The 14670-nt window shown below is 37.6% G+C and overlaps 1 protein-coding gene across 2 annotated transcripts; it reads right to left on the bottom strand.

Moving 5' to 3' along the window:
- Positions 1-252: 252 nt before the first annotated feature.
- On the bottom strand, positions 253-5376 carry elf3 (E74-like factor 3 (ets domain transcription factor, epithelial-specific)). Of its 2 annotated transcripts, none has more exons than XM_041783432.1 (9): positions 5279-5376; positions 4749-4984; positions 3020-3253; positions 2755-2865; positions 2537-2674; positions 2359-2445; positions 2156-2275; positions 1871-2066; positions 253-928 (listed from the first exon to the last, which is right to left on the bottom strand). In XM_041783432.1, exons 2-9 carry the CDS (start codon positions 4975-4977, stop codon positions 823-825), a joined length of 1221 nt encoding a protein of 406 aa, XP_041639366.1. In that variant the 5' UTR covers positions 4978-4984; positions 5279-5376; the 3' UTR covers positions 253-822. The 2 variants fall into 2 exon arrangements, with proteins under 2 accessions (XP_041639366.1, XP_041639367.1); XM_041783433.1 differs by having other exon boundaries at positions 2537-2671.
- Positions 5377-14670: the final 9294 nt, after the last annotated feature.

Here is a 14670-nt window from a genome sequence, read left to right as displayed (position 1 = left end):
GAATTTGTCTGTCAGAAACCTTCCTCATTATGTCTTTATCTGCACGAAGCCGTCTACTAATGAAACCAGAGTAATATCAATAATAATAATAATAATAAAATATTATCATTATTATTTTTGTTATTATTATTAAGTCACAAACTTCTGTTATTGATTAATTTATTGATCAACTATTAATAAAGAAAGCAGTAAATTTCATAAAAAAAATATTTATTTCACCAACAAAGTCAGCAAATCACAAAAAATTGGCACAAACAAACGTGCTACAGATTGTTGATTCATACAAACAGTGATGATATGTAAAATGTGATAAACACTTTAAAATAAGTGATACTTGTAGACATGGAGGGACCATCGTTATTGATTATAGGTGATAAAGAATCAGTGACATCATTCTCTTTGTCCTTCACTTAAACACCAACACTTTGTCCATCATTCACATCAAGCTGGATTTGATATTTTTACACAACTGACACAAAAAATTAAAAAAAAGATTAAATTAATGTCACATGACATTATAAACTGTCCACTACTCCTGATTTAAAAACTTGAAAAAACAGTTTCATTTCTGTTGGATCCTAATTTAAAGCTCCAGAATTAACAAGTTAAATTCTGTTTAATCGTGATTCAAACTTCTTAAATATATACGTTTTCTTTTCTGTAGTTATAAAAAACAGAGCTGAACATTTCAACATTAATAATGGTTCATAAAACCTACTAGAGCCAAAAACACTGGCTTACAGTTTCTGCAACACCTTCCCTCTGACAGGAAGTTTGTGTCTTAAAGAGTTCTGTTTCTGACCAATCACAAACGTTCTTCTTTCACATGCCGACCTCCTCCATCTTCCAGCCGCTGGAGTTCTTTCCGAATTTATAGACGAGTCTCCTGCCGTCAACGCGCTCCAGGATGTCCCTTTTATAGTAATACCTGGGGGGGAGGGGCATAAATCAAGTTACATTTAACAGACAAACACTTAATCTGATCAGACATTAATGTAATACATAGTCACCCTGATCTAATCTCATTTAATCTAAAACATTATAATCTAGTCCGTGAATTTACTCCAACCATTTACTTAACCCTTAACTTAATGTAGGAATATTAAACTAAACCTAACCCTACTTGGTAAGTCTTTACTTGATCCTTAACTTTAACGGAGGGGAGTCTTTACTTAACCCTTAACTTTAATGGGGGAGTCTTTACTTAACCCTTAACTTTAATGAGGGAGTCTTTACTTAACCCTTAACTTTAATGAGGGAGTCTTTACTTAACCCTTAACTTTAATGAGGGAGGCTTTACTAAACCCTTAACTTTAATGGGGGAGTCTTTACTTAACCCTTAACTTTAATGGGGGAGGCTTTACTAAACCCTTAACTTTAATGGGGGAGTCTTTACTTAACCCTTAACTTTAATGGGGGAGTATTTTCTCGACCCTAACATTACTTGTGGAGTCCTTAACTTCACCCTAATATTACTGGGGAAGTCTTTACTTAACTCTAACCTTACTGGGGGTCCATACTAAATTCTTATCTGACTTTGGGAGTCCTTATCTAATCCTCACCTTAATGGGTGAGTTTCTACTTAACCCTATCCTTAATGGGGGAGTCTTAACCCTAACCTGAGTGGCGGCTTCACTAGTTTTGGTGTTAGATATGAAGCCCCAACCTGCTGGTGCTTACTTTGACATAAACTTGAATAGAATCTGATCCCATTTGCTTAAAGCTGTTGTCTGTTAATCTCGGAGCTGTTTTGATCTTTGACCTCTGACTCTTGCAGTCTCTGTTTTTCTCTGTTTGTTAATACTGGGAGAATTTTATTGGCTAAAGAGTAGACTGACCAACCCAAACCCTGACCCTGAGTTAAACTGACCTCATGGCACGGCTGAGCTTCTCATAAGTCATGCTGCTGTTCTTCTTCTTCTGGCCCCACATCTGCGCCACAGCCTCAGACTTGATGAACTTGAAGACACCTTCACGGCGGTCCTCCCACTTCATGAGCCCCTGGTTCCTGTCGGGATGGATGAGGATGTCTCTGATGAACTCCCAAAGGTGGATACCGCGCGGAGCTGCACACAAACAATCGGCTCAGTAAAGTGTCGGCATTTCAACCTCTGATTCAAAGAAAGAACCATGCAGAACCCAAACAGCTCCTCACCATGTTTGTTCTTCTTTGGATTCTCATAAAAGCTGCTGCTGTGATCCCTGCTGGCTTTAGGAGGCCGGCCCCGGGGTCGCTTCAGACGACACTCTCCTTTCTCTGTTTTGATGTGAACCTCTGTCAAAACCAGATAAATATGTCACATATCCATCCTGCAGAAAGCTAGAGAAGCTCCAAACTAGTTAATCTTCTTTACTCACTAGAAATACTGGGGAGGGAGAACTCGGGGTCCGATTCACCGCTGCCGGACTCTGGGGAGCCGAGGGAGGAGAATCCAAACACGCAGCCTGAACAGGACAGAAAGAGGAGTTAGTAAAGGAGGAGTAATGACCAGAAGGCGGGGTTTAAATCAGAAACGTGAGTGATAAAAACACTGACTGTTGGACGAGGAGCTCAACTCGCTGTCAGACTGATATTCTGAGTCCGCCCACGGCGTCATCGGCTCCAGAGTCAGGCCGCTTAGATCGTACTCGTCCTTAAAGTCAGGCTCTCTCCTTCCAGCATCTCCTTCCGCTGCTGTCGGTAGATAATCAGTTAGTCTCAACCAATCAAAGTCATGTGTGCTGTAGAGTAAAGATAGTTGGTGGATAACCTACTTTGGCCGATTTTGATGGTGCTGAGCAACGGGAAGTTGTCCAGGTTGTCCAGGAAGCGGTCGAGCAGCTGACACGTCTCGTTCAGTTCTGATCCCAAAAACATCTGCAGCTCTGAGAGCAGAAGGAGCGGAAATTAGTTTAAAATGTTTGCAAGATACTTAATAATAATAATAATAATATAATAGAAATGTCTGGATGATGCTCTGCCCATTTATTCTTAACCTGGCTATCAAAATCTTTACAGAAACCATATTTGGGCATATACCATATTTGGTCTTGTGTTCCTGCAGACTCTGGTGCAGCTGTTGTCCAAGCTGTGGTCCAAAGTCAGATATCATCTGGTCCCGACTCATCTGGCAGAGGGTGGGACCGTCCATGGTGCAGCAGGCTAGACTCAGCGTCCTGGCGTCAAACTTGGAAGACTCCACGTGATCGCTGATCCACTCCAGAACGTTCTCTGTGGACCAGCAGTGAGGACTGACATGTCCGTACCACTGACCTGCACACAGACAACAGAGGGAGGGATTTTAGACCATCAGGGAGAGAACAGCTGGAATTTATATGAAACTGTACGAAACAAAGAGTTAAAACAGGCAATATTTCTACTACATTAAGAGTTCAACTAGATCTGGTCTGGTCTCTGAGGTTCCTGGTCTCCGAGGTGGCTGCATTCTTCTGTCTGACCGTTAAATCGAGTTAACGTTTAACCACCTTGTCAATGATTCAACCCGCGGAGACTGAATGAGGTCAAAGCTGATGGTGCCGCTGACGTTAGAAACAATGACTCGTGTTTACTGAGGGATTAGACTTCAGCTGAAACTCAACACGAAACTCAGCACGCATCAAAAACATTCCAATCAAACACTGAGTCAGTTAGGATCACAGAGATGGAGGGAAGAGATTTATGTTACATGGAAGACTGTCAAATAATAAACATGGACCACGCCAAAGAGTTCCTCATGTCCAGGGTAGTCCAGGTCTAATAAAGGACTGGACCTCAAACGGAATAGAATGGTTCCACAGCCTACAAGGACGATCCTACAGGGGTGGCAAACTCAAGGCCCGGGGTCCAAATCCAGCCCGTGGTACAGTTTCACTCGGCCCACAAGGTCACATCATATTCGTATTATAACGGGCGTTAAAATATGAGGTCTGCAGATTTTTTTAGTATAAAAATGTACACTTAAACTTGATGATTTAAAATATCCTTAAGTCATGAAAATAAAAATAAAATAAAAAAAGAGTAAAAATAACTAGCTCAAAAGAAATGTGGGAAAACAAGTTCATTTGAGTTTTCATTTCATATTTTCAATTTTGCCTTTTACAGTTATGACTTCAGTCTAATATTTGGACTTTAAGTTCATATTTTCATCATTTTCCATTTATTATTTTGACTTTTGTCTCATATTTCGATCTTTTCAACTTATAATTTTGACTTTTTAAAAATATTTTGACCTTTTTCAATTTATGATTTTGACTTTTTATCCCATATTTTAAACTTTACATTTGTTATCTTCGTGTTTATCTAGTATTTTGACCTTTTTAATTTATTATTTCAGCCTTGATATCATATTTTGACGTTTTAGGTGCTCCATTTTACAATTTAAACCATATTTTTGGCTTAAAAACATGATTGTGCCTTTTTTTATGTATTTGTCTTTTCAAAGCATTATTTTAACATCTAATTTCGTGTTTTGACTTTTTGAACAAATATGTTTTGACTTTATCTCAGATTTTGAGTTTTTTAACTTAACATTTTGGCTTTTTAAATCTCAAAATCATTTATCATCATTGCTAACTTTTTTCCCCATAATTTATTACTGGCAAAAAATGAGGTTGACCCCAAAGGCCCCAAAGTCAGACCTTAATTCAGATTCCAGTCCCTTCTGGGATTGAGTTTGACATCCCTGTCCTACTGGGACCATCCTACTGGGACCATCCTACAGTAAAGACCATAAAGACAGCTGCGATCCATCACTGTGGGTTTGTCTTACCTCTCAGGCTGGAGCTGTACGCTGAGTTATTGTTCTGCAGGGCGCCGCTACTGGTCTGCAGGGCGCCGTTACTGGTCTGCAGGATGCCGTTACTGGTCTGCAGGATGCTACTGGTCTGCAGAGTGTTTATACTGGGCAGCACGGCAGTCTGTTGCAGCAGGACGTCGCCCGTCTGGTACATGGCGAGGTTGGCACTGGTCAGAACGCTGCTGAGGCACGGTGATGACATGAAGCCTCTGAGAGACGGAGCGGATCAGTTTAGTTTGGTTGTTGTGTCAGGTACAAACATGTTTAATAAAGCTTTAAACGAAACCCTGTCTCCACCCATGAACAGATCTACTAAACATTTCAGGATTTTAAACTCATTTTCTGTCTGAACTCATCACAGGAAGAAGTACAGAAAAAGTTTGTTATAGAGTTGTTAGGTGTATGTAGATTTAAATATAAAGAGCATCTTTATGGTTTCTGTATATTTAACTATTATCAGTCTTTATGATAGATAATAAATAGAATTAAACCTCCATCTTTACCTGTTTACAGCATGAGCCTCTAAGCGTAGCAAGTAGAAACGGGGCTTGGTGTGAATCCTCGTTTATCTCCTCTGTTCTCTCACCAGCGTGTAACTGTGTGCACCTGTTTCTGCTTTTAACACCTGCGCACCTTTATACCCCTGTGGGGGGGTTGGGCAGGTAAGTTCAGGGGAATTCCACCTGAAGATAACCACACCTCCGTCCTTCCTCCTCTTCCTGAGAACTCTATCAAACAAACATAACAGCCCCCTCTCTGCTCTGAAACCTTCGTTCGACACGCCAGCGGCCGTGGTGGCTTTTTATATTTAATTTTTAATCTTTATTGATAAAAAAAAGTTCACATCAGTGCTTCATTTAAATGTGGTGGTGAGGTCAGAGAGAGCGCTGCTGTAAGATCAGTCGTTACTGACATGAAAGTTTAGTCAGAACTATTCAGACAAATCTGTCTTTGTGTAAATAAATCAGAAACCGTCATCTTAAACCTTTAATTCAAGGATCAGATCAGGATCTAGACCAGGTAAACGCTCAGGTTTGTCTCTAATAAACTCTAAATCAGCTCCCAAAACCCTAACCCCAGACCTCAGTGAATAAAATCAATTAATCAAAATAAGAAAAATCCATTTAAGTTAATAGGAATAATGATTTAATTAAAATAAGAAAAAATCAATTAAGAAATAAAATAGATAAACAAGCTGATTTAATTGTCCCAGACTCAAACAGGTCATTAGCCGTGTTTCCATGACAAAGACAAGGGTGGGGTGGGGGTTAATGGTTTCTAAAAATAACCCAGCACTCACTCAGACAGACAGCTGGGGTCAAAGGTCGCCTGGAGGATTGTTGAGACTCTTGTTGACTAACGGAGAGACTGGAGGGAGAACCACAGTGTTTAAGGTGCGTTCAGGTGTCGTGTTGCGTTAACCCTCAGCGGACTCACTGCTGCCACCATGAGGATAAAGGATGAACTCTGACACAGAGTTACTGCTGTTTTCAGTTTACCATCTCAACTGACTGTTATTGTCCATGTAGAGATATACTCGCCTGAAAAACGGGATTATTCTAATTCTTCAGGAAGACACATTTAAAATATATTCATTATTTTAATTTAAGTACCTGTTTTTGATTAATTAGAGCAGGGGTGTCAAACTCAATCTCAGCAGGGGCGGATTCTGTCTAATTCTAGAGTCTGACGGGGTCAACATTTAACCATAAACTGTCAACCTTATTCTCAACAGTAATAAAATATAAGGGAAAATTAGCACTGATGATAATGATTCTGAGATTAAAAGAAGTCAAAATGATAAGTTTAAAGACTCAAAATCTGAGATAAATAGTCAAACGCATTAGTTTAACCCTTTACATACTGAGTCTTAAAATGGTGATTTGGACATATTTTGTTATTATGGCTGTAAAATAGTCAGGAAATGCCCTAAGTCTGAGAGCTTTGGTCCCTTTTCCCAGGAGTACTTGAACTTGACTTTTCAACCTCTGGTTAATGATTATTGCACATTATATGGAATTGTGAGCAGTTTAAAAGAAGAAAAACACAAAAACTGATTTGTTTTTCATGGCTTTTATGAGAAGGAATGTTGTTATTGCTCATGAAGTTTTGATTTGACATTTGAAATGTGAACCTATACATGTTTAGAACAATCACCAGTCATTTTTGGAGTCTAGGACTCTGGGTGTGCAAAACACAGTGCAAAAGATAACTATATACATAATAATAAAGGTGGAAAAATGCATTCTCAACATTCTCAGTAACATATTGTTATTGCACATGACAGACACGCACAAATACCACTATCTAACGCTATTTTCTGAAAACAAAACACCACTCTCGCTCGCTCTCCTTTTACTCTCTTCCTTCACTCTCCTTTCTCACTCGTCTTCTGCCAAAGCTGCTGTTTTCACGGTACTGTTCGACATTACCATAATATATATACCACACATCATATATTGCCGGAAAACACAGATTCTCAGCTCTCTGTCAGCATTGGAATTTTTTAGGTTGAGCAAACGTTCAAGGAGTAACAGCATTGAGAATCTGTGTGGTGGTCCTGCGATACTTCTGGTGTTTTGCTATGAATGCCCATGTCATATGGTTGCAAGTACTGTAATGAAGCATATATCTGCACATGTCCACAATTCTCAGCTTTCTAACGCTGTTGGAATTTTTCTGATCGGACAAACTTTGACAGAGTTACGGTAAAAATACTCCGGACATATAAAACACAGCGCCGGCTCAGTAGGTAAAGGGTTAAAAGGTCAAAACACAAAACTAAGTGCCGAATAATGTTTTAAAAAGGGAAAATATGAAAAGAAAGTCAGAATTATGTTGTAAAGGTCAAAATGTGACATAAAATTAAAAAATAATGAGTAGAAAAAATTTAAATATGACTTCAAATTTAAAATTGTTGCCTAAAAGGTAAAAAGAATGACATACATCAGAACTATAAATTTGAAAAGGCAAAATATGAGAACTTAAATGAAAATAATAAGTTTAAATCATTATTGTGAGATGCAAAATTGAAAATAATGAAATGAATACACAACTTCTTTACCTCATCCTGACTTTTTATGTAATTATTGTTAGCCTTTGTGTTTTTAATTTTTTATTACTTTTAAGAGGATTCTTTAAATCATCATGGTTAAGTTTAAATTTTTTTACTGGAAATCTGCAGACCTTAGTGGGCCCCTTATAATAACTAGAAAAGCACTGGGAGAGTGCAGACCTTTGCCATTAGCCCTATCTCCCAGTAGTGACGAGTCCTTTAAAAAAATTCCTGGATCCGTCCCCATGTGCCCCCAACACAGCATTCATTGATATCTCCCTCCCCGCTGGGGTGGAAACATGGTGAGGCAAAGCATTGGCTTTGCTACGTGTGGACTGTCATGGTGGAAGCATTGCCTGCTGGTGCCAACAGATGCACTGACAGCCTCACCCATGGTCTCACCAGATGACTGGAAGTCATGGCAGAGGGTGAATATTCCTCTATTCCTCCCAGCATTGTGAGTATTCTCACTATAATTCACTGTCTTTCTCTCTGTTATGCTCCGACTTGTCTCCTCGACCGGGCGTGCGTCTTTCAGACTCTATAAACTCCAAAACTTTGAATAGAAACACACCCAAAATGCTGCTGGGATTGAAGTTACTCATGTCCGCCATCTCCTTGTGAAAAGTGGTAACAGCACAGACCTCCACCATTAGCCCTATCTCCCAATAGTAAAGAAGCCTTAAAAAAAAACAAATCCTGGATCCAGACGGTGATGCAGATCACTCCCAAAATCAAATCAGTTTTTCCTTATGCCATTTCTGACATTTCCTGAAAATTTCATCAAAGTCCGTCCATATCTTTTTGAGATATGTTGTTAAAAAACAAACAAACGAACAAACTAACTAACAAACCCTGACGATCACATAACCTCCTTGGCTGGGGTAAAAATATATGATCCTGCGGGCCGGGTATCACTGTACAATGGGCCGGATTTAGCCCCCAGGCCTTGAGTTTGACACCCCTGCATTAGAACTTAAGTCTTCATTTCAGTCAAAGTATTTTAGACATTTTTTTTAATGTCATATTGCATCAAACCATATCATATCTTATTGTACCATATCGTATTGGTTTGTGCTGTTTATTTCCCTATCATACCATACAATATCATATCATAAAGTATAATATCCTATCATATCGTAAATGGTTGAACCATTTCTTACCTTATCGTATCATACTATATCGTATTATATAAATTGTACCATATCTTATTGGTTGTACTGTTTCTCATTGAATCATATCCATTTTATCATTCCACATCTGATTGTGTGGTTTCTTACACCCTATCATAGCTCTAAAGGCCTTTGCACACTGGGTTCATATATTTGGTCCGAATTTATCACACAATTAAAAAATAAAATTGAGAAATTTTCATCCGTCATATATTTTGTCGGATCAGGCTCGATTTTATGCGAAATTTCACATCAGTTCAAGTCATTTAAATGGGTGACTGTTGATTCAAAACGGTGCCCGAAACTTCACTGCAAACACCGTAGTTTGCCAGTATATTATGTGGATATCAGCCATGGAAATATGACAGATAAAGGTAATAGTTGTAGCCTACTCACAGGTCAAAACAGAGACTGAATTATAAAGTTGCTCTCCATTTCTCCAACTTGTCTCAGCACTATGAGGCATGAGCGTGTGCTGAATGAAGCTCTCTGTCAGGATGGATCCAGCGGGATTTTATAGGGGTGACCGAGATACAGGCTCACAGTATGAAACAATTTTCCACATTCTACGAATTTTCGCAGTGAAGGCAAATTAAAAACACATCAGACCCAGTATGCAAGGTCTGAGTGCGTGACTTTTACTCGGATAATGGATCCGATAAAAACGCATCCGAAAATAACAGACCCAGTGTGTCAAGACCTTTAGGGTTCCACGATCAGGCTGGCGTGATTTCATCATACGCTTCTTTTGTCACATGACAGCATGAAAACAAAGTCACATTTTGCATTGCACTTATTTCGTGTGGAAAGAATGATCTTTAAACTTTCTTTCAGTTTTTGTTTGATGTCAATAAAACAGGAAATATGATCATATTGTTCTGGAAATGAATGTTACACAGAGGACCATGCTCTACAGGACTGGCCTTGGTATTTTTTCATTATTTCAGCATAATGTTAATTTATTTTTAAAAATAATAATATATATTTTTTTAAATAGCAATTTCTAAAAATCTATTTTTGTGAGGTGTTGTGTTTTTTGGAAGCCTGATATCCAATACAGTAAATTAAACTTAAGAAATATATCGTTTTCATTTCATAAAGATGAGGTAGTGCTGAAAAAGATCAGACCAAACATGAGCATGGTTGACATTTTCTTAGTGTTTTTGTTTGTTTGTTTGTTTGTTTGTTTGTTTTTGTCTAAAGAAAATCAACAAAATGGCAAAATAGTGGACCTCCAAGGCAGGGGTTCTCAATCTTTTCAGCCGACGACCCCCAAAATAAAGGTGCCAGAGACCGGGGACCCCAACGTACCTGAATGAGGCTGAACATAGCCATGAACATTCACGAGTAGTCATGTGGAGACAAGGCCGCCCATTAGTGGGGGGGGAAATGGCCCAGCCAAACTAACAAACTAGGGTTCAAGTCTGGAGATTGACTTTGCCAGCCTAAATCCTTCCACATCTTGCCCCGGATGAACTCCTTTGTTGTTTGTTTTTGGGGGTACCTCCCTTCAGTCTCCTCTTTAGCAGGTTAAAAGCTCTAAAGAGTTTAAATCTGGAGATTGACTTTGACAGTCTAAATCTTTCCACATCTTGCCCCGGATGAACTCCTTTGTTGTTTGTTTTTGGGAGTACCTCCCTTCAGTCTCCTCTTTAGCAGGTTAAAAGCTCTAAAGAGTTTAAATCTGGAGATTGACTTTGACAGTCTAAAACTCTCCCTTTATTGCCCCAGATGAACTCTTTTGTTATTACCTCTGCCGAGGAGGATATGTGATTGGGTGGGTTGGTTTGTTTGTTTTTTCGTTTGTTAGCAACATAACTCAAAAAGTTGTAGACGGATTTTGATGAAATTTTCAGGAAATGTCAGAAATGGCATAAGGAAGAACTGATTAGATTTTGGGAGTGATCGGGATCACTGTCAAAGACTTTTTTTTGAGGATTCTGTACTATTGGGAGATAGGGAAAATGATGGAGGTCTGCGCTGTTACCACTTTTCACCAGGAGATGGCGGGCATGAGTAACTTCAATCCCAGCAGCATTTTTGGGTGTGTTTCTATTCAAAGTTTTGGAGTTTACAGAGTTTGAAAGACGCACACTTGGTCGAGGAGACGAGTCGGAGCGTCTCAGAGAGAAAGACGGTGAATTGTAGTGAGAATACTCACAATGCTGGGAGGAATAGAGTAATATTCACCCTCTGCCATGACTTCCAGTCATCCAGTGAGACCATGGGTGCATCTGTTGGCACACGTAGCAAAGCCGATGCTTTGCCTCACCATGTTTCCATCCCATTTCCAACCCAAATGGGGGGGGTGTCAGCAAATGCCGTGGTGGGGGAGCACATGGGGGCGGATCGAGGAATTTTTTGAAGGGTTCTTCACTATTAATGGCTGACGGCAGAGGTCTGTGATCTCCGAGGGCTTTTCTAGTTTGTTTTTTGGGGTTTCTCCCCTCAGTCTCCTCTCAGCCGGTAAAATGCTCTATAGGGTTCAAGTCTAGAGATTGACTTTGCCAGTCTAAATCCTTCCACATCTTGCCCCGGATGAACTCCTTTGTTGTTAGTTTTAGGGGTTTTTCTCCCTTCAGTCACCGCTTTAGCAGGTTAAATGCATGTTTCATAGGGTTTAAAGCTGGAGATTGACTTTGCCAGTCTAGAACTCTCCACTTCTTGGCCCTGATGACCTCCTTTGTTGTTTGGTTTTGGGGGTTACTCCCTTCAGTCTCCTCTTTAGCAGGTAAAATGCTCTATAGGGTTTAAAGCTGGAGATTGACTTTGCCAGTCTAAAACTCTCCATTTATTGCCCCGGATGAACTCCTTTGTTATTTGTTTTTGGGGGTTCCTCCCTTCAGTCTCCTCACAGCCGGTAAAATACTCTATCGGGTTCAAGTCTGGAGACTGACTTGGCCAGTCTAAATCCTTCTACATCTTGCCCTGGATTAACTCCTTTGTTGTTAGTTTTAGGGGTTTTTCTCCCTTCAGTCACCTCTTTAGCAGGTTAAATGCATGCTCTATAGGGTTCAAGCCTGTAGATTGACTTGGCCAGTCTAAAACTCTCACCCCTGATGAACTCCTTTGTTGTTTTGCCAGTGTGTTTTGGGCCATTATCTTGCTGCAGCATGAAGGAGCTCCATATCAGTTTAGTTGCATCTTTCCTCAAATTGAGAGACAGAATGTTTCTGTAGACTTCTGAGTTCATTCTGCTACCATCATGTGCTACATCATCAATGAAGATCAATGAGCCTGTCCCAGAAGAAGCCATGCAGCCCAAGCCATGACATTACCTCCACTGTGTTTCACAGATGAGTTTGTATGTTTAGGATCATGAGTAGATCCTTTCTTTCTCTAATTCTTAGCCTTTCCATCACTTTGGTAAAGGTTCATCTCTGTAATGTTCATTTTAGCAGCAGGTATCAATAACAAACGTCTTGTTAAAGAGTAACATATTAGATAAAGTTGTGTAGTTTTAGCAGCAGGTTAAACAGTATTAAAGCTTATCAGCAGACATGAATGCATTCATTCATTTTTTTTAACTATTTCATCTTTAAAGTCTAAAAAAGCAGCAGGTATCAGCACTAAAGCTAAACATTGCTATCAGCAGATTTTACTGCTCTAACTGCAGAGAAAAGCTCCTCCGCTGATGTTTACAGGATTAAGGTGAAGAAGTGGGTGTGGTGTAATGGCGATGTCAGGAAACTGTTTCCCATAATCCCATTCAGCGTTGTCCTCAGGAATGTCTTTGGGCGTGAGCGATGTTGTGAAATTTCGGAGAAAACATGCGGGGGCTATGCTGGCTCAGTTTCCACTGCGTGTCGGGGAAATTTGAGGGTGGAATGTGGCTCTGCAGGTATGCGGCCTCGTACAGCTCTCATGGCGCAGAGAATAAAAGACAAACCATTTCATCACTTTTAATTTCTGCTGCGTCTTTCTGCGCTCTCATTATTATTCGGACATGTTACCAAATGTTGGGGATTTCCACGGCTCTGTGTGATCGCAATCGTTCAGTGATCAATGGGCCTGTTTGGAGCTGTGGAAACATGATGACAGGGTTAACTCATCTGTGTTACATCAACAAACACAATGCCTGAGCAGTGAGTCTTACCTGTAGGTTAGAGAGTGATGGCAATGAAGCGTTGACTAAACAGAAATAACTCTCAAAGGCCTAGTGATCAGATACTGTGTGCAGAACCAAGAAAACATAGTAATACTACTACAACAACAACTACTTCTCTTAATAATAACAATAAATATAATAATAATAATAAACATAGTAATACTACTACAACAACAACTACTTCTCTTAATAATAACAATAAATATAATAATAATAATAAACATAGTAATACTATTACAACAACTACTTTTTCTAATTTTTTCCTTTTTTTTCTTTTCTCTATTTCTTCAGTTTGTCTTATTCTATTCCTTAATGTCTCTTGCTCTCTTTGGTTTTTATTGATCATTGCTGTCAGTCTATTCCTTTGTAAAGCACTTTGGGCTACATGTCTATGTGTGAAAGGTGCTATACAAATAAATAAAGTTGAGTTGAGTTGAGTTAATAATAAAAATTAGAAATAATAATAATAAACATAGTAAAACTACTACAACATCTACTAATTCTGATTCTGATAAAAACAATTAAAAAAACAATTAAAATAAACATAGTAACACTACTACAACTATTACTTTTTCTAATAATAATAATAATAATGATAATAGTAATAGTAATAAGAATAATAATAAACATAGTAACACTTCTACGACTATTACTTTTTCTAATAATAATAAAATAATAATAATAAAAATAATAATAATAATAAACATAGTATCACTACTACAACTATTACAAATAATAATAATAAAAATAATGATAATAATAATAATAATAGTAATAAAATAATAATAATAAACATAGTAATACTACTACAGCTATTACTTTTTCTAATAATAATAATAATAACAATAATAATAATAAACATAGTAATACTACTACAACTATTACTTTTTCTAATAATAATAATAATAATAATAATAGTAATAGTAATAATAATAATAATAATAACAATAATAATAATAATAATAAACATAGTAATACTACTACAACTATTGCTTTTTCTAATAATAATAATAATAATAAACATAGTAATAATAATAATAATAATAAATATAGTAATAATAATAATAATAAACATAGTTACACTACTACAACTATTACTTTTTCCTATAATAACAATAATAATAATAATAATATTAATAGTAATAATAATAATAATAATAAATAATAATAATAATAAACATAGTAATACTACTTCAACTATTACTTTTTCTTATTATTATAATAATAATAATAACAACAATAAAAAAATAAACATAGTAATACTACTACAATAACTACTACTATTTTTTTACACTAACAATAAAATATAATTATAATAAAAGCATAGACAATAATTATTATTATATTAGAGAAACATAGTAATAGTACTACAACAACTACTGCTTCTATTTATATTACTAACAATTAGAAAATAATTTTTTAAAAAGATCATATAAACATAGTAACACTACTACGATAAATACTAGTACGTCTCATGTTACCCATTTGGATAATAATGATAATGATAATTACTCCTACGTCCAAAAATGATAATAAAATAAAATAATAACAATATTGATA

Source organism: Cheilinus undulatus, linkage group 3, assembly GCF_018320785.1.
Source record: "Cheilinus undulatus linkage group 3, ASM1832078v1, whole genome shotgun sequence".
Lineage (NCBI taxonomy): Eukaryota > Metazoa > Chordata > Actinopteri > Labriformes > Labridae > Cheilinus > Cheilinus undulatus.
Note: the sequence above shows the minus strand (reverse complement) of the source record. Positions and strands in the feature narration are given on the sequence as shown.